General features: G+C 44.0%; 1 protein-coding gene across 5 annotated transcripts; it reads right to left on the reverse strand.

The window, feature by feature from the left end:
- Positions 1 to 1,666: 1,666 nt before the first annotated feature.
- On the reverse strand, positions 1,667 to 23,478 carry slc23a3 (solute carrier family 23 member 3). Of its 5 annotated transcripts, none has more exons than XM_045707880.1 (14): positions 23,175 to 23,477; positions 20,391 to 20,593; positions 17,528 to 17,679; positions 17,090 to 17,157; positions 16,748 to 16,824; positions 9,058 to 9,239; positions 8,618 to 8,717; positions 8,263 to 8,446; positions 7,731 to 7,981; positions 6,902 to 7,007; positions 6,575 to 6,742; positions 6,155 to 6,250; positions 4,376 to 4,595; positions 1,667 to 2,656 (listed from the first exon to the last, which is right to left on the reverse strand). In XM_045707880.1, the coding sequence occupies exons 2-13, from the start codon at positions 20,532 to 20,534 to the stop codon at positions 4,393 to 4,395; spliced, it is 1,731 nt and encodes a 576-aa protein (XP_045563836.1). In that variant the 5' UTR covers positions 20,535 to 20,593; positions 23,175 to 23,477; the 3' UTR covers positions 1,667 to 2,656; positions 4,376 to 4,392. The 5 variants fall into 5 exon arrangements, 4 of the variants coding, with proteins under 4 accessions (XP_045563836.1, XP_045563835.1, XP_045563837.1 ...); XM_045707879.1 differs by having other exon boundaries at positions 7,731 to 7,984; positions 23,175 to 23,475; XM_045707881.1 differs by lacking the exon at positions 20,391 to 20,593 and having other exon boundaries at positions 7,731 to 7,984; positions 23,175 to 23,478.

Below are 23,478 nucleotides of genomic sequence, written 5' to 3' on the forward strand. Positions count from 1 at the left end.
TAGCACAGAACACATTGGTGTTTACCTAGCTAGCGCAGTGCACATTGGTGTTTACCTAGCTAGCGCAGTGCACATTGGTGTTTACCTAGCTAGCACAGTGCACATCGGTGTTTACCTAGCTAGCACAATGCACATTGGTGTTTACCTAGCTAGCACAGAACACATTGGTGTTTACCTAGCTAGCACAGAAGACATTGGTGTTTACCTAGCTAGCATTGGTGTTTACCTAGCTAGCACAGAACACATTGGTCTTTCACTAGCTAGCACAGTGCACATTGGTGTTTACCTAGCTAGCACAGAACACATTGGTGTTTACCTAGCTAGCACAGAACACATTGGTGTTTACCTAGCTAGCACAGAACACATTGGTGTTTACCTAGCTAGCACAGAACACATTGGTGTTTACCTAGCTAGTACAGTGCACATTGGTGTTTACCTAGCTAGTACAGTGCACATTGGTGTTTACCTAGCTAGTACAGTGCACATTGGTGTTTACCTAGCTAGCACAGTGCACATTGGTGTTTACCTAGCTAGCACAGAACACATTGGTGTTTACCTAGCTAGCACAGAACACATTGGTGTTTACCTAGCTAGCACAGAACGCATTGGTGTTTACCTAGCTAGCACAGAACACATTGGTGTTTACCTAGCTATCACAGAACACATTGGTGTTTACCTAGCTAGCACAGAACACATTGGTGTTTACCTAGCTAGCATTGGTGTTTACCTAGCTAGCACAGAACACATTGGTGTTTACCTAGCTAGCACAGTGCACATTGGTGTTTACCTAGCTAGCACAGAACACATTGGTGTTTACCTAGCTAGCATTGGTGTTTACCTAGCTAGCACAGAGCACATTGGTGTTTACCTAGCTAGCATTGGTGTTTACCTAGCTAGCACAGAACACATTGGTGTTTACCTAGCTAGCACAGAACACATTGGTGTTTACCTAGCTAGCACAGAACACATTGGTGTTTACCTAGCTAGCGCAGTGCACATTGGTGTTTACCTAGCTAGCACAGAACACATCGGTGTTTACCTAGCTAGCACAGAACACATTGGTGTTTACCTAGCTAGCACAGAGCACATTGGTGTTTACCTAGCTAGCATTGGTGTTTACCTAGCTAGCACAGAACACATTGGTGTTTACCTAGCTAGCACAGAACACATTGGTGTTTACCTAGCTAGCACAGAACACATTGGTGTTTACCTAGCTAGCACAGTACATATTGTTGTTTACAGGTGTTCAAAGCTCATGTATATGATATGTCTGTCAGTGTGTCTGCATTATTCGGTCTACGTCTAGCGATCTGTCCAGGTTTATCTGTAGTCATGTCTTCATGTGTTCGTTTGGCCTAACTTTGTGTTTCACAGTCAAATTGTCAATTTTAATATTATCTTCATGAAATCTGAGGAATTATTTTCTTTGTGCTGAAAATATGTCAGATGTATTTTGTTATATTATGTTGTGAGAAACTATTTAAATAACTATTTTTTAAATGACTGAAATGCATTTTCGCAATTCTTTAGAAATATGTTTTATCCTCATGAGCGTGGACTCTAGCTTTTTGTTAACCAAATGGATTATTAGAGCCCTTTAATAATCTTATTTCAGTAGACAAACAACATGAGCCAGTCACTACAAACTGCCATCTGCCAAATCCCCTTCGCTGTGTCCAGAATTATTTATTTGTCATTATTTATTATTCAAATACACATTTTCATAGTAGGGGTGCTGGAGGTGCTACGGCACCCCTTGATCAAATGAATTCCAAAATTATATAAAGAAAATATTTTCCTAAAATTCTATTACTCTTGTCTGAACAGACATGAATAAACGATTCAGAATACTACACCAGAGAGCATCATTTAGTCACAGAGGATCAACAGCTTCTAAAAAAAAAAGCAGGCCACCCAAATTTAGAACGGCTTGTTGCGTTGTGGCCATAGACATATAATCCATAGAAGGGTCTTGTAACCTCTGACCTCATGAGGTACGCTAGCCAGTCCTGACTTGAATCATAACTGTGCCATCTATGGATTACATTTCTACAGTTGGTTACGGCTGTCAGTTTGCCATTTCGCTGAAAAGAAAAGACTAGTCTGTCTGTAGAAGCAAAAAAAGTATAATTCTCAATAACTTTTGAGCAATTCTGAGTGAACAGCGCTGTTTTTCGAAGTAGCTTATCTTGAGATAGGCTATTGGCAGGAGTGCATCGGCCATCGCCTTGATTTATAGCCTACTGTATGTCTTCATCATTGGGTGATTCTGAAAAGTGCCACTGAAAAGTTTATTTAGTAGCCTACTGTAGCCTATAATATATACATACGTTTGGACACAACGACTCATTCCAGGGTATTTCTTTATTTTTACTATTTTCTACATTGTAGAATAATAGTGAAGACATCAAAACTATAAAATAACACGTATGGAATCACGTAGTAACCAAAAAACTGTTCATTAAAATATATTTTATATTTGAGATTCTTCAAAGTAGCCACCTTTTGCCTTGATGACAGCTTTGCACACTCTTGGCATTCTCTCAACCAGCTTCATGAGGTAGTCACCTGGAAGGATCGACGCAGGAGATGAGAAGCAGGTACAGGGAGTGAAGGTTTAATAACTGACGGACATGAAACGGAACAGGAACAGCGTCTGCACAGGAACACATAACAACAATTAATGCCGACACAGGGAACACCGAGGAACAGACAGATATATAGGGGGTAATCAACAACGTGAAGAAGTCCAGGTGAGTCCGATGAGTGCTGATGCGCATAATGATGGTGACAGGCGTACGTAATGATGGTGACAGGTGTGAGTAATGATGGTGACAGGTGTGTGTAATGATGGTGACAGGTTTGTGTAATGATGGTGACAGGTGTGTGTAATGATGGTAACAGGTGTGTGTAATGATGGTGACAGGTGTGTGTAATGATGGTGACAGGTGTGTGTAATGATGGTGACAGGTGTGTGTAATGATGGTGACAGGTGTGTGTAATGATGGTGACAGGTGTGTGTAATGATGGTAACAGGTGTGTGTAATGATGGTGACAGGTGTGTGTAATGATGGTGACAGGTGTGCGTAATGATGGTGACAGGTGTGTGTAATGATGGTGACAGGTGTGCGTAATGATGGTAACAGGTGTGTGTAATGATGGTGACAGGTGTGCGTAATGATGGTGACAGGTGTGTGTAATGATGGTGACAGGTGTGTGTAATGATGGTGACAGGTGTGTGTAATGATGGTGACAGGTGTGTGTAATGATGGTAACAGGTGTGCGTAATGATGGTAACAGGTGTGTGTAATGGGGACCAGGTGTGAGTAATGATGGTAACAGGTGTGTGTAATGATGGTAACAGGTGTGTGTAATGATGGTGACAGGTGTGTGTAATGATGGTAACAGGTGTGTGTAATGATGGTAACAGGTGTGTGTAATGATGGTAACAGGTGTGTGTAAAGAAGGGTAGCCTGGCGCCCTCGAGCACCACGGAGGAGGAACGGGAGCAAGCGTGACACAATCAACAGGTGTGCCTTGTTAAAAGTTAATTTGTGTAATTTCTTTCCTCCTTAATGCGTTTGAGCCAATCAGTTGTGTTTTGACAAGGTAGGTTTGGTATACAGAAGATAGCCCTATTTGGTAAAAGACATAGTCCATATTATTGCAAGAACAGCTCAAATAAGCAAAGAGAAACGACAGTCCAACATTACTTTAAGACATGAAGGTCAGTCAATCCGGAAAATTTCATGAAAGTTTCTTCATGTGCAGTCGCAAAAAAACCATCGAGCGTTATGATGAAACAGGCTCTATAATCTGTGTGTCCGTTCAGTGGCCTGGGCTACTGTTTGCCTTCAAGTCCAGTTTGTTTTTATTGATCTCAGTTGTCAGTCAGAGTAGCCACTCATGTCAGTCATGTGTGTGGTTAAAAAAAAATATTATAATATCTTATGTTATTTAATTTACGTAGAATTGTATGAAATGCGTTTATAAAAAGCTAAAAACAAATATTCATACTATACCCTGTATTTCCATGTGTGGAAACCCTAAAAACATGTCTGCTCGTCTGTATGCCGCTACGCAAATATGATTTATAGATTCATGCAAGGATTTATTATAAAGCACACCCCCAACTCAAAACATCTTCCTAAAGCTATGCCATTAATCCACCAATACAAACCCACTATCACACAAGGAAACTCTGTTCAGGTCACTAACTATGTAGACACACAGTACATTTCATATACAGTACGGCATATACATTATTATATGTTTGTATTTACATCATTGGCTAATACCATATTATGCCTATTGTCCACAGTCCTTGTCTTTACATATCAACACCACACAACTTTAACTTTAAAACGAGACCTACTATCCTCCGATGGGACTCTACAGTATGTCTCCATCATCTGTGATCCTACAGGCAGAGAAGGGGGTCGTCCTGAACCAAGGTAAGTGCCACAGTCTTCTCAGGAGGTAAGGGGACTCATAAATTAACACCACTTCCCGGTGATACCCTGGCCCACTGTCGACTGATGTCCATCCTGTCTTCTCCATCTCTGCCGAGTCAAGTCCTCTCTCCGATGAAGACCCTGAGAGAAGAACATAGACACATGATGACATGCACCTGTCGTTACACTAAGGCCTGGTGTTTGGACATCGTTTTTGTCTTTATTTTCACCCGAAAAGATCATTAATGAATCATGATCAGGTGCTATATGAGTTAATGAATCATGATCAGGTGCTACAGTGCACGCCCAATTTTTCAGTTTTTTATTTGTTAAAAACGTTTGAAATATCCAATACATTTCGTTCCACTTCATGATTGTGTCCCACTTGTTGTTAATTCTTCACAAAAAAATACAGTTTTATATCTTTATGTTTGAAGCCTGAAATGTGGCAAAAGGTCGGAAAGTTCAAGGGGGCCGAATACTTTCGCAAGGCACTGTATATGAGTTAATGAATCATGATCAGGTGCTATATGAGTTAATGAATCAGAAGCAGGTGCTATATGAGTTAATGAATCATGAGCAGGTGCTGTATGAGTTAATGAATCATGATCGGGTGCTATATGAGTTAATGAATCATGATCAGGTGCTGTATGAGTTAATGAATCATGATCAGGTGCTATATGAGTTAATGAATCATGTTCAGGTGCTATATGAGTTAATGAATCATGATCAGGTGCTATATGAGTTAATGAATCATGATCGGGTGCTATATGGGTTAATGAATCAGAAGCAGGTGCTATATGACTTAATGAATCATGTTCAGGTGCTGTATGAGTTAATGAATCATGTTCAGGTGCTATATGAGTTAATGAATCATGATCGGGTGCTATATGGGTTAATGAATCAGAAGCAGGTGCTATATGACTTAATGAATCATGTTCAAGTGCTGTATGAGTTAATGAATCATGATCAGGTGCTATATGAGTTAATGAATCATGATCGGGTGCTGTATGAGTTAATGAATCATGATCAGGTGCTATATGAGTTAATGAATCATGATCGGGTGCTGTATGAGTTAATGAATCAGGATCAGGTGCTATATGACTTAATGAATCAGAAGCAGGTGCTATATGAGTTAATGAATCATGTTCAGGTGCTATATGAGTTCATGAATCATGTTCAAGTGCTATATGAGTTAATGAATCATGTTCAGGTGCTATATGAGTTAATGAATCATGTTCAGGTGCTATATGAGTTAATGAATCATGATCAGGTGCTATATGAGTTAATGAATCATGTTCAGGTGCTGTATGAGTTAATGAATCATGCATCTGATATGTTAGTGCATTTAAAAAAAAAAAACTTATACATAATGACTAGAATGGATAAAGCCCCTCAGTCCACATTGATTCGAATGGGACTGTATATTCTAGTTACTATATTTCTATGCTTACATCATGAACAACTTTTATTTAAAAAAAAAAATGTTTTACCTTTATATAACTAGGCAAGACAGTTAAGAACAAATTCTTATTTTACAATGACGGTCTAGGAACAGTGGGTTAACTGCCTTGTTCAGGGGCAGAACGACAGATTTTGACCTTGTCAGCTTGCAACCTTTCGGTTACTAGTCCAACGCTCTAACCACTGGGCTACGCTGCCGCCCCAGTGTTGAAATAGATAGTAACAATTTACTTTACCCGATACTGTATTGTCCAATAGGAAAGCCAGGATGCCCACCAAGAGCACAGGTGAGGTCAGAAGAGAATGGAGAAGGACATCAACACTGACCATACCTGCACAGGTATACACACGATGGTATACACACGATCAGGATATGGACAAGACACGCAATTTAGCCACATTGCTCTATTGTCCCTGGCTGTGTAATGTCACAGTAGCCTGGTCCCAGATCTGTTTGCGCCGTGTAGTCCATTGATGTCACTGTCAAGCCAAGCAAGTCATTTTTAACGTGACAGTTCCACAATGAGTTGGGAAAGAGAGCACAAAACAGATCTGGGACCAGTCTGATGTCAGACTAGGCCTGGTCTAAAGTCTGCTTGGAGTTGACTGTACGTCACAAAACAGATCTGGGACCTGTCTAATATTAGAGAAATTACCAGTATCAATAAAGAGGGTCTGCATGCGGAACCAGTGAGGCAGTACCAGAGACATGAAGACAGCCAAGCCGATGTTGAAGATGTTACGTCCAGAGTCGATGTGTGTGAACTGGAAGTACCTCACGCCTGTAGCCACGGCGATAGTGTATGTTACACTGAGAACAGCACCTGAACAGGGATGGAGAGAGAGAGAAGGAGAAATTCATCACCTTTTATCAGTTCATTTTTCCTCTAGTCGTCAGAGTCACTCAACAGAAACATAACATGTAGACTTGTAGGCAGACACGCAGGACAAAGACAGACAAGAGGACAGATCATTAAACTAACCGTAGATGGCCAAAGGGACAGAGGTGATGACCTGTGTCAGTCGAGGCGACACTCCTAGGGCCAGTCCCAAGATGGCTGTCAGTTGCACTGTCCACCTGGACCCAGACTAGGAAGAGAGAGAGGAGCAGGAGAAAGATTCAAAACATACTGTCCAAATGGACCCAGACTGGATCATGGGAAAGAGTGAAAACATAGACACTTTCTGCCTTGACCGAGACCGGAGGAGAGAGAGGAGATGGGTCAAACATAGACACTTTCTGCCTGGACCGAGACCGGAGGAGAGAGAGGAGATGGGTCAAACATAGACACTTTCTGCCTGGACCGAGACCGGAGGAGAGAGAGGAGATGGGTCAAACATAGACACTTTCTGCCTGGACCGAGACCGGAGGAGAGAGAGGAGATGGGTCAAACATAGACACTTTCTGCCTGGACCGAGACCGGAGGAGAGAGAGGAGATGGGTCAAACATAGACACTTTCTGCCTGGACCGAGACCGGAGGAGAGAGAGGAGATGGGTCAAACATAGACACTGTATGCAGAGCGGGAAATCAGCGCTCACAACACGTCTCAGAGTACGAGTGCTGGTCTAGGATCAGTTTTGCCTTTTAAACCATATTGAATAAGAGGGTGGACCCTCTGATCCTAGACCTGCACACCTATTCTGAGACGCTTTGTGAATACGGGCCCTGTTCTCAGATACAAGTTTTCCCGGACCCAAATTAAGCAGCTAGTCAAGGACTAGGACTTGAGCCGCGCCTGGGAAACTGACCGTCAGAGATAAACAGAGGACTGACTTCTAAATGATGCTCACATGACATCATCATCAGTACCTGGCTGAGTCCCAGAGTACAGGTGTTGGGGACACTGCTGCTGAGCCCCAGTGGCGCACCCATCAAGCCAGCCACCACACTGCCCAGACCCTGGGCCCCAAGGCCCCTGTTACAGGCTGCAGCGGGGGGAGGGGGGACTCCCAGGAGCCGGGCTGTTAGCACGTACATCCCCACTGAACTGACAGAGGAAGAGAGGGCTGCAACGACACCGGCCGCCATGCCTCGAACTGACAGCAGGGGTAGACCTGCCTCTGCTTCACTCGCACACACGCGCACACGCGCACGCACGCACGCACGCACACACACACACACACACACACGCACACACACAGTATATATGGAGAGATCATATTTTTATATTCACAACATGAAATGAACCTTAAAAATATTTCTATATTTGATTGATGACATAGACGGAGACTAAAAAAAATGTACTAGACAGTCTCTATGTTCTACCACAGGTTATTATCGTATAAACATGTCACCAGAGACTATAAAACAGTTATCGTTAGTGTTCATTAACTCCGCTGACCTGCCAGAGGAAGGCTGAGCCACGGCACAGTGAAGGAAGTGAGGTCCGACCTTAAAGGTACGGGAAGGGAAGTGTTACTTGTCTTCAGTGCCGGCAGCAGCTCGGAGACAGAACGTAGACGTAAAACCCCAAAACTTTCTAATACTTCACACAGAGCCCACACACTCATTAGGGGCAGCAGCACCTGCAACAACAAAAAAAATATATATATACAGTTCCCTTTCACATCTACAGTAACGTGCTTTGATTTTCTTGCTAAAATGGGAACATAAAAATAAAGCGATTCCCTTAAAATGTTGAAAGTGCATGTCAGAAAGGGTACAATCAATCAATCAACCAATCAGGAGAGACTCACAGAGAGCATCCTGCAGACAGGCAGCTGAGGCATGCTGAGGCATGCTGGGAGCATGTAGGAGCGTAGATGCTGGGACAGGAACACTAGGAGAATGACTGTCCTACACAGGGAAACATGACAGTGTTAGACCTTATAGCCTATCAATCCTATAAAATGATATACAATTCAGATATTCATAAATGTTCACAAAAACATGACTGAATGCATGAGAGTTTGACAAAGTAAGGCAAAAATAGCATTTGAAAACAGAGGAAGGACAGACTGACTGATGGACAAACGGACAGACATATAGATACACAGATGGACATAGACGGACGGACAGGCAGAAAGACAGACGGACGGACGGACAGACAGACGGATTCACAGAAGGACGGATGGATGGACGGACGGACAGACAGACGGATTCACAGAAGGACGGACGGATACACAGAGAAACGTACAGTGCGGCGATGGCCCAGTGGTCTGAGCAGAGCAGAGCAGCCTCTCTGTAGATGGAGAAGCCCAGTAGACACAACAGGGGGGCTATGACCAGCGGACCGCAGTGTCTCAGAACCACACCACTCAGACCTGTCACACCCAGAACCAGCTGGACCATGCCCACCATCACAGTCATACCCTGGAGCTACATAGGAACACACAGAGAGAGATTAGATATGGCCCAGCATTAGACTAGAACATAGGGAGAGATTAGATATGGCCCAGCATTAGAATAGAACAGAGGGAGAGATTAGATATGGCCCAGCATTAGACTAGAACAGAGAGGGAGAGATTAGATATGGCCCAGCATTATAATAGAACAGAGAGGGAGAGATTAGATATGGTCCAGCATTAGAATAGAACAGAGGGAGAGATTAGATATGGCCCAGCATTAGACTAGAACAGAGAGGGAGAGATTAGATATGGCCCAGCATTAGACTAGAACAGAGAGGGAGATTAGATATGGCCCAGCATTAGAATGGAACAGAGAGGGAGAGATTAGATATGGCCCAGCATTAGACTAGAACAGAGAGGGAGATTAGATATGGCCCAGCATTAGAATGGAACAGAGAGGGAGAGATTAGATTTGGCCCAGCATTATAATAGAACAGAGGGAGAGATTAGATATGGCCCAGCATTAGACTAGAACAGATGGAGAGATTAGATATGGCCCAGCATTATAATAGAACAGAGGGAGAGATTAGATATGGCCCAGCATTATAATAGAACAGAGGGAGAGATTAAATATGGCCCAGCATTAGACTAGAACAGAGGGAGAGAGATTAGATATGGCCCAGCATTAGAATAGAACAGAGAGGGAGAGATTAGATATGGCCCAGCATTAGAATATAACAGAGGGAGAAATATGGCCCAGCATTAGACTAGAACAGAGGGAGAGATTAGATATGGCCCAGCATTAGAATAGAACAGAGAGGGAGAGATTAGATATGGCCCAGCATTAGACTAGAACAGAGAGGGAGAGATTAGATATGGCCCAGCATTAGACTAGAAGAGGGAGAGGGATTAGATATGGCCCAGCATTAGACTAGAACAGAGAGGGAGAGATTAGATATGGCCCAGCATTAGACTAGAACAGAGAGGGAGAGATTAGATATGGTCCAGCATTAGACTAGAAGAGGGAGAGGGATTAGATATGGCCCAGCATTAGACTAGAACAGAGAGGGAGAGATTAGATATGGCCCAGCATTAGAATAGAACAGAGAGGGAGAGAGTAGATATGGCCCAGCATTAGAATAGAACAGATAGGGAGAGATTAGATATGGCCCAGCATTAGAATAGAACAGAGAGGGAGAGATTAGATATGGCCCAGCATTAGACTAGAACAGAGAGGGAGAGATTAGATATGGTCCTGCATTATAATAGAACAGAGGGAGAGATTAGATATGGCCCAGCATTAGAATAGAAGAGGGAGAGGGATTAGATATGGCCCAGCATTAGACTAGAACAGAGAGGGAGAGATTAGATATGGTCCAGCATTAGACTAGAAGAGGGAGAGGGATTAGATATGGCCCAGCATTAGACTAGAACAGAGAGGGAGGGATTAGATATGGTCCTGCATTATAATAGAACATAGGGAGAGATTAGATATGGTCCTGCATTATAATAGAACAGAGGGAGAGATTAGATATGGCCCAGCATTAGACTAGAACAGAGAGGGAGAGATTAGATATGGTCCTGCATTAGAATAGAACAGAGGGAGAGATTAGATATGGCCCAGCATTAGACTAGAACAGAGAGGGAGATTAGATATGGCCCAGCATTAGAATGGAACAGAGAGGGAGAGATTAGATTTGGCCCAGCATTATAATAGAACAGAGGGAGAGATTAGATATGGCCCAGCATTAGACTAGAACAGAGAGGGAGAGATTAGATATGGTCCTGCATTAGAATAGAACAGAGGGAGAGATTAGATATGGCCCAGCATTAGACTAGAACAGAGAGGGAGATTAGATATGGCCCAGCATTAGAATGGAACAGAGAGGGAGAGATTAGATTTGGCCCAGCATTATAATAGAACAGAGGGAGAGATTAGATATGGCCCAGCATTAGACTAGAACAGATGGAGAGATTAGATATGGCCCAGCATTATAATAGAACAGAGGGAGAGATTAGATATGGCCCAGCATTAGACTAGAACAGATGGAGAGATTAGATATGGCCCAGCATTATAATAGAACAGAGGGAGAGATTAAATATGGCCCAGCATTAGACTAGAACAGAGGGAGAGAGATTAGATATGGCCCAGCATTAGAATAGAACAGAGAGGGAGAGATTAGATATGGCCCAGCATTAGAATAGAACAGAGGGAGAAATATGGCCCAGCATTAGACTAGAACAGAGGGAGAGATTAGATATGGCCCAGCATTAGAATAGAACAGAGAGGGAGAGATTAGATATGGCCCAGCATTAGAATAGAACAGAGAGGGAGAGATTAGATATGGCCCAGCATTAGAATAGAACAGAGAGGGAGAGATTAGATATGGCCCAGCATTAGAATAGAACAGAGAGGGAGAGATTAGATATGGCCCAGCATTAGAATAGAACAGAGGGAGAAATATGGCCCAGCATTAGACTAGAACAGAGGGAGAGATTAGATATGGCCCAGCATTAGAATAGAACAGAGGGAGAAATATGGTCCAGCATTAGACTAGAAGAGGGAGAGGGATTAGATATGGCCCAGCATTAGACTAGAAGAGAGAGGGAGAGATTAGATATGGTCCTGCATTATAATAGAACAGAGGGAGAGATTAGATATGGTCCTGCATTATAATAGAACAGAGGGAGAGATTAGATATGGCCCAGCATTAGACTAGAACAGAGAGGGAGAGATTAGATATGGCCCAGCATTAGACTAGAACAGAGGGAGAGATTAGATATGGCCCAGCATTAGACTAGAACAGAGGGAGAGATTAGATATGGCCCAGCATTAGACTAGAACAGAGAGGGAGAGATTAGATATGGCCCAGCATTAGACTAGAACAGAGAGGGAGAGATTAGATATGGCCCAGCATTAGAATAGAACAGAGGGAGAGATTACATATGGTCCTGCATTAGACTAGAACAGAGAGGGAGAGGTTGGTGAAATATTCACTGTACAGTACAGATAGAAACAAAATGGCTGAATTGCAGAAAAATATCAAGAGATGAGGACAGAAAGGGAGATGACATGATATATGTCACACCATTGAACAGTATGGTTTAATTGCAGTGACAATATGGTTTAATTGCAGTAAATATCGATAAATGGTCTATAAAATCAATACAAATAACCTGCAGATAAAGTTTTCTGAACAAGAGTTTATTTCCATAAAACTAAATCCACCAATTTTTCACATTTGGGTACCTACATGTACATTTGTGTGTAAAGTATTGCTGCTGGAAGACTTTTAATTAATTGATTTTAGATTTATATGAAAAACGCTAAAAAAAAAGGGGAAAAAGTATTTGATCCCCTGTTGATTTTGTACGTTTGTCCACTGACAAAGAAATGATCAGTCTATAATTTTAATGGTAGGTTTATTTGAACAGTGAGAGACAGAATAACAACAAAAATATCCAGAAAAACGCATGTCAAAAATGTTATACATTTATTTGCATTTTAATGAGATCCTGGGGCCAACCCTGGGTGCACATATAGTTTTTGCCCGAGCAGAACCAAGTAGGAGGAAACACTGTGCCCTGACAGAACCAAGTAGGGGTAAAACACTGTGCCCTGGCAGAACCAAGTAGGGGGAAAACACTGTGCCCTGGCAGAACCAAGTAGGGGTAAAACACTGTGCCCTGGCAGAACCAAGTAGGGTAAAACACTGTGCCCTGGCAGAACCAAGTAGGGTATAACACTGTGCCCTAGCAGAACCAAGTAGGGTAAAACACTGTGCCCTAGCAGAACCAAGTAGAGATAAAACACTGTGCCCTGGCAGAACCAAGTAGGAGGAAACACTGTGCCCTGGCAGAACCAAGTAGGGTAAAACACTGTTCCCTAGCAGAACCAAGTAGGGTAAAACACTGTGCCCTGGCAGAACCAAGTAGGGTGAAACACAGTGCCCTGGTAGAACCAAGTAGGGTAAAACACAGTGCCCTGGCAGAACCAAGTAGAAGGAAACACTGTGCCCAAGCAGAACCAAGTAGGGTGAAACACAGTGCCCTGGCAGAACCAAGTAGGAGGAAACACTGTGCCCTGACAGTACCAAGTAGGGTAGAACACTGTCATGATTAGATAGTGAGAGAAAAACACACCAATCTCTCAGAATATCTTTAAACAATAAAAGCTCATTTACCAACATTACTGAAAATGGATATATAGCGTTTTGGAATTAAACTCGTCATACGTTAATGTCTACATCAGCCTCACACACACACACACACACACACACACACACACACACACACACACACACACACACACACACACACACACACACACACACACACACACACACACACACACACACACACACCAATACACTTGTAAGACACTCCTCTCTACCATACTGAGCACCATCTAACCCAAACCTTTACCCTAAACTGGGTTCGTATCCTAACCCCAATTCCACCCTTTACTCTAAACCAGGTTAATTTCCTAGTGGCGCAGGCACTGCATCTCAGTGCTAGAGGCGTCACTACAGACCCTGGTTCAGCGGTCTAAGGCACTGCATCTCAGCGCTGGAGGCGTCACTACAGACCCTGGTGCAGCGGTCTAAGGCACTGCATCTCAGCGCTAGAGGCGTCACTACAGACCCTGGTGCAGCGGTCTAAGGCACTGCATCTCAGTGCTAGAGGCGTCACTACAGACCCTGGTGCAGCGGTCTAAGGCACTGCATCTCAGTGCTAGAGGCGTCACTACAGACCCTGGTTCAGCGGTCTAAGGCACTGCATCTCAGCGCTAGAGGCGTCACTACAGACCCTGGTTTGATTCCAGGCTGTATCACAACCGGTCGTGATTAGGAGACCCATAGGGCGGCGCACAATTAGCCCAGCGTCGTCCGGGTTAGGGTTTGGCCGGAGTAGGCCGTCATTGTAAGTAAGAATTGTATCTGACTTCCCTAGTTAAATAAAGGTTAAAAAACAACCTTCCCCTCCACTGATACATCGCCTTCTCTCCCTTCTTTGATGTTTTTGTTTAGTCTCCTGGTTTTGGGGGGGTTCATTTCTATAATTGTAAAGGGACTTGAAAAGCACTAGAAGTCCCATATATTAGGAGAGTTTATGGGACCAAATGGGACCGAGCACGCCCTCATTCTCATTGACGGGGGGGGGGTGTAGTGGAGCAGGTTGAGAGTTCCTTGGCGTCCACATCACCAACAAACTAACATGTTCCAAGCAGGCAAAACCTATTCCCCCTCAGGAGACTGAAAATATTTGGCAATGGTCCTCAGATCCTCAAAAGGTTCTACAGCTGCACCATCGAGAGCATCCTGACGGGTTGCATCATTGCCTGGTATGGCAACTGCTCTGCCTCCGACCATAAGGCATTACAGAGGGTAATGCGTACGAGCCAGTACATCACTGGGGTCAAGCTTCCTGCCATCCAGGACCTCTATACCAGGCGGTGTCAGAAGAAGGCCCTAAAAATTGTCAAAGACTCCAGCCACCCAAGTCATAGACTGTTCTCTCTGCTAACGCACCGTAAGCGGTACTGGGGCGCCAAGTCTAGGTCCAAGAGGCTTCTAAACAGCTTCTACCCCCCACCAAGCCATAAGACTCCTGAACATCTAATCTCCATTAAAGATTTTTACAATCACTTTGGCACTAATTTCAGAACCTTGATGTCATTTTCCTAAACTCTAGACATAAAACTCACAACCGATGATCTAAAATTCGAAACTCAGGACACTTTTTTTCTCAATTGCTTGGAAACAAAACACATAAAGGTCAGATCATTTGTTCATTGAACTAAAAGCAGATCCATATTGACATTAATTACCGTGGAACATTGAACCAATTGGACTACATTATCTATGGATGTAGTTTTTCATCATCATTCTTTATCAGACACTGTTTCTATTGTATCTTGTGTGTTGGCTGATCTAAATTAATGTTCCTATGGTATTTCATGATAAATTGGTTATTTGAACCAATGATTCTGCAAGTGCAATGTTTCTTTAAAGATATGAATGCTCAGTGCAATGTTTTGAACATTGGACGGCCTGTGTTACAAGTGATGGCCGTTTTGAGTTTTGTGTCTAGAGTTTTGAAATTAGTGTCGACGTGATTGTAAAAAACTGTATTTATCTATGCATATTCACTTTAATAACTCTACCTACATATACATATTACCTCCATTATCTTGACTAACCGGTGCCCCCGCACATTGACTCTGTACCGGTACCCCCTGTATATAGCCTCCACATTGACTCTGTACCGGTACCCCCTGTATATAGCCTCCACATTGACTCTGTACCGGTACCCCCTGTATATAGCCTCCACATTGACTCTGTACCGGTACCCCCTGTATATAGCCTCCACATTGACTCTGTACTGGTACCCCTGTATGTAGCCTCCACATTGACTCTGTACCGGTACCCCCTGTATATAGCCTCCACATTGACTCTGTACCGGTACCCCCTGTATATAGCCTCCACATTGACTCTGTACCAGTACCCCCTGTATATAGCCTCCACATTGACTCTGTACCGGTACCCCCTGTATATAGCCTCCACATTGACTCTGTACCGGTACCCCCTGTATATAGCCTCCACATTGACTCTGTACCGGTACCCCCTGTATATAGCCTCCACATTGACTCTGTACCGGTACCTCCTGTATATAGCCTCCACATTGACTCTGTACCGGTACCCCCTGTATATAGCCTCCACATTGACTCTGTACCGTAACACCCTGTATATAGCCTCCACATTGACTCTGTACCGTAATACCCTGTATATAGCCTACACATTGACTCTGTACCGTAACACCCTGTATATAGTCTCCACATTGACTCTGTACCAGTACCCCCTGTATATAGCCTCGCTATTGTTATTTTACTGTTGCTCTTTAATTATTTGTTACTTTTATTTTCTATTTTTTACTTAACACTTTTTTTTCTTAACTTCTTAAAGCATTGTTGGTTAAGGGGCTTGTAAGTAAAGCATTTCACTGTAAGGTCTACTACACCTGTTGTATTCAGCATTTCACTGTAAGGTCTACTACACCTGTTGTATTCAGCATTTCACTGTGAGGTCTACTACACCTGTTGTATTCAGCATTTCACTGTGAGGTCTACTACACCTGTTGTATTCAGCATTTCACTGTGAGGTCTACTACACCTGTTGTATTCAGCATTTCACTGTAAGGTCTACTACACCTGTTGTATTCAGCATTTCACTGTAAGGTCTACTACACCTGTTGTATTCAGCATTTCACTGTAAGGTCTACTACACCTGTTGTATTCAGCATTTCACTGTAAGGTCTACTACTACACCTGTTGTATTCGACGCATGTGACAAATACAATTTGATTTGATTTACTATTTTAGTAGTAAAGTCTCTTGATAAAGGTAATGAAAAATGATTTGAATCTAAACATAACTCCGGAATGTTGCCGTAACAAAGGAAGTGGTAATGAGATAGAGGAAGTGGTCTGGTCTGTGGGTTCAGCACCACGGACAGCAGCACTACAGCCGGAGTACAGTACCTCTCTGACTGGGTTGGCTCTGGGTAGAATATCCTCCTCACTCTCCTCACAGTGCCCTCTGCAGGCCGGTTCAGTAACTGCAGGAGAGCAATAGCAGTAAGTACCATTTAACCACAACGAGATACAAACAACGAGATACAAAGGCCATGTTCACACTCGTGTTGTACAACGGATACACAACGCATTTCACACAACGGTTGTGATATTTTTATATTTATTTGGATGAGTTTGTCAGCCAAAACACAATGTTGTGTCAAAGGAGTTTTACATCAGTTGTACAACCTGAGTGTGAACTTGGTCTGAGGTAAATGGTAGGTTGTCAGATTGATGTAGTTAACTCACCAATCTGAGCAGTGAGGACTATAGCAGGGATAAGGATTTCCAGAGAAGGAGCCTGGACCAGAGGAAGGCTGAGGATGAGACAGTTCGGATTTGTATTCATGTCTGTCAAATGTGTTTAATGCTTGGGTTTGATCATCATAGACAGGCCTTCCCTGTGGCACAGTTGGTAGAGCACGGTGTTTGCAACGCCGGCATGGTGTTTGCAGCGCCAGGGTTGTGGGTTCGATTCCCACAGGGGGGCAAGTACAAAAAAACTAAAAAAATGTATGAAATGTATCCATTCACTACTGTAAGTCACTCTGGATAAGAGCGTCTGCTAAATGACTAAAAAAATGTTTTAAAAAATGTAAAGGTGTGAGTGAGAGAGTGGAGAGATAATGTATAAATGTTTTAAAGAAGGGCAAACTAACTAATTGATTGATTGTGATTATTCCTCACCATGTCCCCAGACAGCTCTGTATCAGAGTGGAGAGACCGGAGTAGAACAACATGGAGCACAGTAACCTCTCTCTCTCTCCATCCTGTAACAGTAGATGTTGCTGCAACACACCCAGGACCAGAATCAGCAGAGAGCACTGCACAAACACCTGCTGTAGAGAGAGAGAGAGAGATTCACCAGAACTGCAGTATGAAACTGGTACCAACAGCAAGCCAGTGGTAGGTAGGTACCAACAACAAGCCAGTGGTGGGTAGGTACCAACAACAAGCCAGTGGTAGGTAGGTACCAACAACAAGCCAGTGGTAGGTACAAACAGCAAGCCAGTGGTAGGTAGGTACCAACAACAAGCCAGTGGTAGGTACAAACAGCAAGCCAGTGGTAGGTACCAACAGCAAGCCAGTGGTGGGTAGGTACCAACAGCAAGCCAGTGGTGGGTAGGTACCAACAACAAGCCAGTGGTGGGTAGGTACAAACAGCAAGCCAGTGGTAGGTAGGTACCAACAACAAGCCAGTGGTAGGTACAAACAGCAAGCCAGTGGTAGGTAGGTACCAACAACAAGCCAGTGGTAGGTCGGTACCAACAGCAAGCCAGTGGTAGGTACCAACAGCAAGCCAGTGGTAAGTAGGTACCAACAGCAAGCCAGTGGTAGGTAGGTACCAACAACAAGCCAGTGGTAGGTAGGTACCAACAGCAAGCCAGTGGTAGGTAGGTACCAACAGCAAGCCAGTGGTAGGTAGGTACCAACAGCAAGCCAGTGGTAGGTACCAACAGCAAGCCAGTGGTGGGTAGGTACCAACAGCAAGCCAGTGGTGGGTAGGTACCAACAGCAAGCCAGTGGTGGGTAGGTACCAACAACAAGCCAGTGGTGGGTAGGTACCAACAGCAAGCCAGTGGTAGGTAGGTACCAACAACAAGCCAGTGGTGGGTAGGTACCAACAGCAAGCCAGTGGTAGGTAGGTACCAACAGCAAGCCAGTGGTAGGTAGGTACCAACAGCAAGCCAGTGGTAGGTAGGTACCAACAGCAAGCCAGTGGTAGGTAGGTACCAACAGCAAGCCAGTGGAAGGTAGGTACAAACAGCAAGCCAGTGGTAGGTAGGTACAAACAGCAAGCCAGTGGTAGGTAGGTACCAACAGCAAGCCAGTGGTAGGTAGGTACAAACAACAAGCCAGTGGTAGGTAGGTACCAACAGCAAGCCAGTGGTAGGTAGGTACCAACAGCAAGCCAGTGGTAGGTACCAACAACAAGCCAGTGGTAGGTACCAACAGCAAGCCAGTGGTAGGTACCAACAACAAGCCAGTGGTAGGTAGGTACCAACAGCAAGCCAGTGGTAGGTAGGTACCAACAGCAAGCCAGTGGTAGGTACCAACAACAAGCCAGTGGTAGGTAGGTACCAACAGCAAGCCAGTGGGAGGTAGGTACCAACAGCAAGCCAGTGGTAGGTACCAACAACAAGCCAGTGGTAGGTAGGTACCAACAACAAGCCAGTGGTAGGTAGGTACCAACAGCAAGCCAGTGGTAGGTAGGTACCAACAGCAAGCCAGTGGTAGGTAGGTACCAACAACAAGCCAGTGGTAGGTAGGTACCAACAGCAAGCCAGTGGTGGGTAGGTACCAACAGCAAGCCAGTGGTGGGTAGGTACCAACAGCAAGCCAGTGGTAGGTAGGTACCAACAGCAAGCCAGTGGTAGGTAGGTACCAACAGCAAGCCAGTGGTAGGTAGGTACCAACAGCAAGCCAGTGGTAGGTACCAACAACAAGCCAGTGGTAGGTACCAACAGCAAGCCAGTGGTAGGTACCAACAACAAGCCAGTGGTAGGTAGGTACCAACAGCAAGCCAGTGGTGGGTAGGTACCAACAGCAAGCCAGTGGTAGGTAGGTACCAACAGCAAGCCAGTGGTAGGTAGGTACCAACAGCAAGCCAGTGGTAGGTAGGTACCAACAGCAAGCCAGTGGGAGGTAGGTACCAACAACAAGCCAGTGGTAGGTACCAACAACAAGCCAGTGGTAGGTAGGTACCAACAGCAAGCCAGTGGGAGGTAGGTACCAACAGCAAGCCAGTGGTAGGTAGGTACCAACAGCAAGCCAGTGGTGGGTAGGTACCAACAGCAAGCCAGTGGTAGGTAGGTACCAACAGCAAGCCAGTGGTAGGTAGGTACCAACAGCAAGCCAGTGGTAGGTAGGTACCAACAGCAAGCCAGTGGTAGGTAGGTACCAACAGCAAGCCAGTGGTAGGTAGGTACCAACAACAAGCCAGTGGTAGGTACCAACAACAAGCCAGTGGTAGGTAGTGTCATGTCTTTGGCTATGCCGGATTAAGTGATATGACATGCTAACTTATAAAATGATTTCTCTGTAATTAATATTACCTGATTAAGCTAATCATGTAAATGTAATTAACTAGAAAGTCGGGGCACCACGGAAGAACGTTTATAGAGCCGTTATCTTCCGAATAAACTCTTAAAATACTTTGTAATATTTTACATCGATAACAGTCAATATTAACCCTTGTCTTATTTTCAGTCTCATAATGAAAGTTGTAAATTCTTGGCTATCTTCACGAACCCTGGCTAACAAGTTGAATCAGCAATACAAAATTGGGTTTAATTATTTATTTACTAAATACCTAACTAATCACACAGAATTACAAATACACAGAATACAATGATGTCATACAGAATTCACCCCTGGTGGACGGAACCTGTATGAAAGCTGGTTACACAAAGGAAAGGGGGTTGGGCTTGAATAAAAGAGCGGGAAGATTTAGGAACACAGAAACAGCAGCTATGCTATCGTAAATACATTATCTTATGCATTCTAAATTACCGCCCATTTGGAAAAGGAAAATGCAATAAATATTTACTCTGAGCTGCGCTTCGGTAGATTGGTCGTAGATGCTGGCCGGGTTGGCCAACAGACCTTCCTGTCCTCGCAAGAATGTCTCTGGTGGTAAATTCGATACGTGGTGGTATCTTCGTCCGTCTGTTAGACTGGATCCGTCGTCCATCCTTTCCTAGCCCACGTTACAGCGGCCGCTGCTAACTCAACGGCTAGGAAGTAGCACTTCTGTAGTGAATAAGCTCAAAGTTCATACCAGTTCATACCAGAGCTCACGCCGAGGTTGGCTTAGTTCTGTTCTTGACATGTGTGTCCTTCTAACGTAGAGGCTGCAGACCTCCCGTACTGGAACCCCTGGTTATCTTTTCGTCAAAGGCTTATATAGTGGAGAGGGGGAGGGAGGTGTTTCATCGTTTATAACCCCTGTCTCTTCACAGGGTTGGGCCACTGATCGAGCAGGGCACTTTCCTTATGAAAACCCAAATCTCTCATTCGGAAGCTAAAATTACATTTCATCTCCTAACAAACATTTTCAATATCAAACATTTCAATTGCATAACAATTCCATGTGACTCTGATAACTAGAGGGCGTATACTTTCTCAGGTACAGTTTATGTCGTCCTGTCATCAGTCATAATGTCTCAGATGACAACCAAACTGACATACATACTCATTACGTTCCCAAGCATATTTCCAACTGGTTTTATTAACAAAATATGTGGTACCTTTCCCCATTTGTTTGATGTTCCCAGACTCTCTATATTTAACACAGCTATTCTAGTCCTTCAGTAGATTCAGAGAGTGGAAGAGAGAAAGGTATTTATGGGGGGGGTCATAAACCTTACCCACAGGCCAACGTCATGACAGTAGGTACCAACTGCAAGCCAGTGGGAGGTAGGTACCAACAGCAAGCCAGTGGTAGGTAGGCCAACAACAAGCCAGTGGGAGGTACCAACAACAAGCCAGTGGTAGGTAGGCTACAACTGACATTTAAACAACAACCTGCATGTGGTCTGTGGTCACTGCATGTTTCTCCATACCGGTTTATGTTGAACTGTTTCAAGAGTAAGTACACATCTAATATACAGTGAGGGAAAAAAGTATTTGATCCCCTGTTGATTTTGTATGTTTGCCCACTGACAAAGAAATGATCAGTCTATAATTTTAATGGTAGGTTTATTTGAACAGTGAAAGACAGAATAACAACAACAAAAATCCAGAAAAACGCATGTCAAAAATGTTATACATTTATTTGCATTTTAATGAGGGAAATAAGTATTTGACCCCTCTCAATCAGAAAGATTTCTGGCTCCCAGGTGTCTTTTATACAGGTAACGAGCTGAGATTAGGAGCACACTCTTAAAGGGAGTGCTCCTAATCTCAGCTTGTTACCTGTATAAAAGACACCTGTCCACAGAAGCAATCAATCAATCAGATTCCAAACTCTCCACCATGGCCAAGACCAAAGAGCTCTCCAAGGATGACAGGGACAAGATTGTAGACCTACACAAGGCTAGAATGGGCTACAAGACCATCGCCAAGCAGCTTGGTGAGAAGGTGACAACAGTTGGTGCGATTATTCGCAAATGGAAGAAACACAAAAGAACTGTCAATCTCCCTCGGCCTGTGGCTCCATGCAAGATCTCACCTCGTGGAGTTGCAATGATCATGAGAACGGTGAGGAATCAGCCCAGAACTACACGGGAGGATCTTGTCAATGATCTCAAGGCAGCTGGGACCATAGTCACCAAGAAAACAATTGGTAACACACTACGCCGTGAAGGACTGAAATCCTGCAGCGCCCGCAAGGTCCCCCTGCTCAAGAATACATATACATGCCCGTCTGAAGTTTGCCAATGAACATCTGAATGATTCAGAGGACAACTGGGTGAAAGTGCTGTGGTCAGATGAGACCAAAATCGAGCTCTTTGGCATCAACTCAACTCGCCGTGTTTGGAGGAGGAGGAATGCTGCCTATGACCCCAAAAACACCATCCCCACCGTCAAACATGGAGGTGGAAACATTATGCTTTGGGGGTATTTTTCTGCTAAGGGGACAGGACAACTTCACTGCATCATTTGACGGGGCCATGTACTGTCAAATCTTGGGTGAGAACCTCCTTCCCTCAGCCAGGGCATTGAAAATGGGTCGTGGATGGGTATTCCAGCATGACAATGACCCAAAACACACGGCCAAGGCGACAAAGGAGTGGCTCAAGAAGAAGCACATTAAGGTCCTGGAGTGGCCGAGCCAGTCTCCAGACCTTAATCCAATAGAAAATCTGTGGAGGGAGCTGAAGGTTCGAGTTGCCAAACGTCAGCCTCGAAACCTTAATGACTTGGAGAAGATCTGCAAAGAGGAGTGGGACAAAATCCCTTCTGAGATGTGTGGAAACCTGGTGGCCAACTACAAGAAACGTCTGACCTCTGATTGTCAACAAGGGTTTTGCCACCAAGTACTAAGTCATGTTTTGCAGAGGGGTCAAATACTTATTTCCCTCATTAAAATGCAAATAATTTTATAACATTTTTGACATGCGTTTATCTGGATTTTTTTGTTGTTATTCTGTCTCTCACTGTTCAAATAAACCTACCATTAAAATTATAGACTGATCATTTCTTTGTCAGTGGGCAAACGTACAAAATCAGCAGGGGATCAAATACCCTTTTCCCTCACTGTATATATATACTATAATATATGCCATAATGCAGACATTTTTATCCAAAGCAACTTACAGTCATGCGTAAATATATTCCATTTAACTACAACAATGGCTTTGTCACTTAGCTGAGTGACCAAGGGGCTTACCTGTACCGCCAACAGCAGGTTTAGAAAGCAGGGTGGATGTTGGTTCACACTTGAGATATCTGTCCTGCTGGTGCTTCTGGTTTCGTCAGGAAGCTCCGGGTCAAAACGTTGACCTGCATCCATTATCATACACTGCTGTTTTCTTCTCGTCTAAACTCCTTACATGAATACAGACTTCCTTCACTCTCTCTCTCTCTCTCTCTCCTGCTCTCGGTCTTCAACTCATCCGCTGCAAACCCCTAAACAACAACAACAACAGAGGATCAGCTGAAACGTGTAGCCAATCTGTCCCCTCTCTTCTGTC

The sequence above is a fragment of the Salmo salar genome, chromosome ssa25 (genome assembly GCF_905237065.1).
Source record: "Salmo salar chromosome ssa25, Ssal_v3.1, whole genome shotgun sequence".
In the NCBI taxonomy this organism is placed as follows: Eukaryota; Metazoa; Chordata; class Actinopteri; order Salmoniformes; family Salmonidae; genus Salmo; species Salmo salar.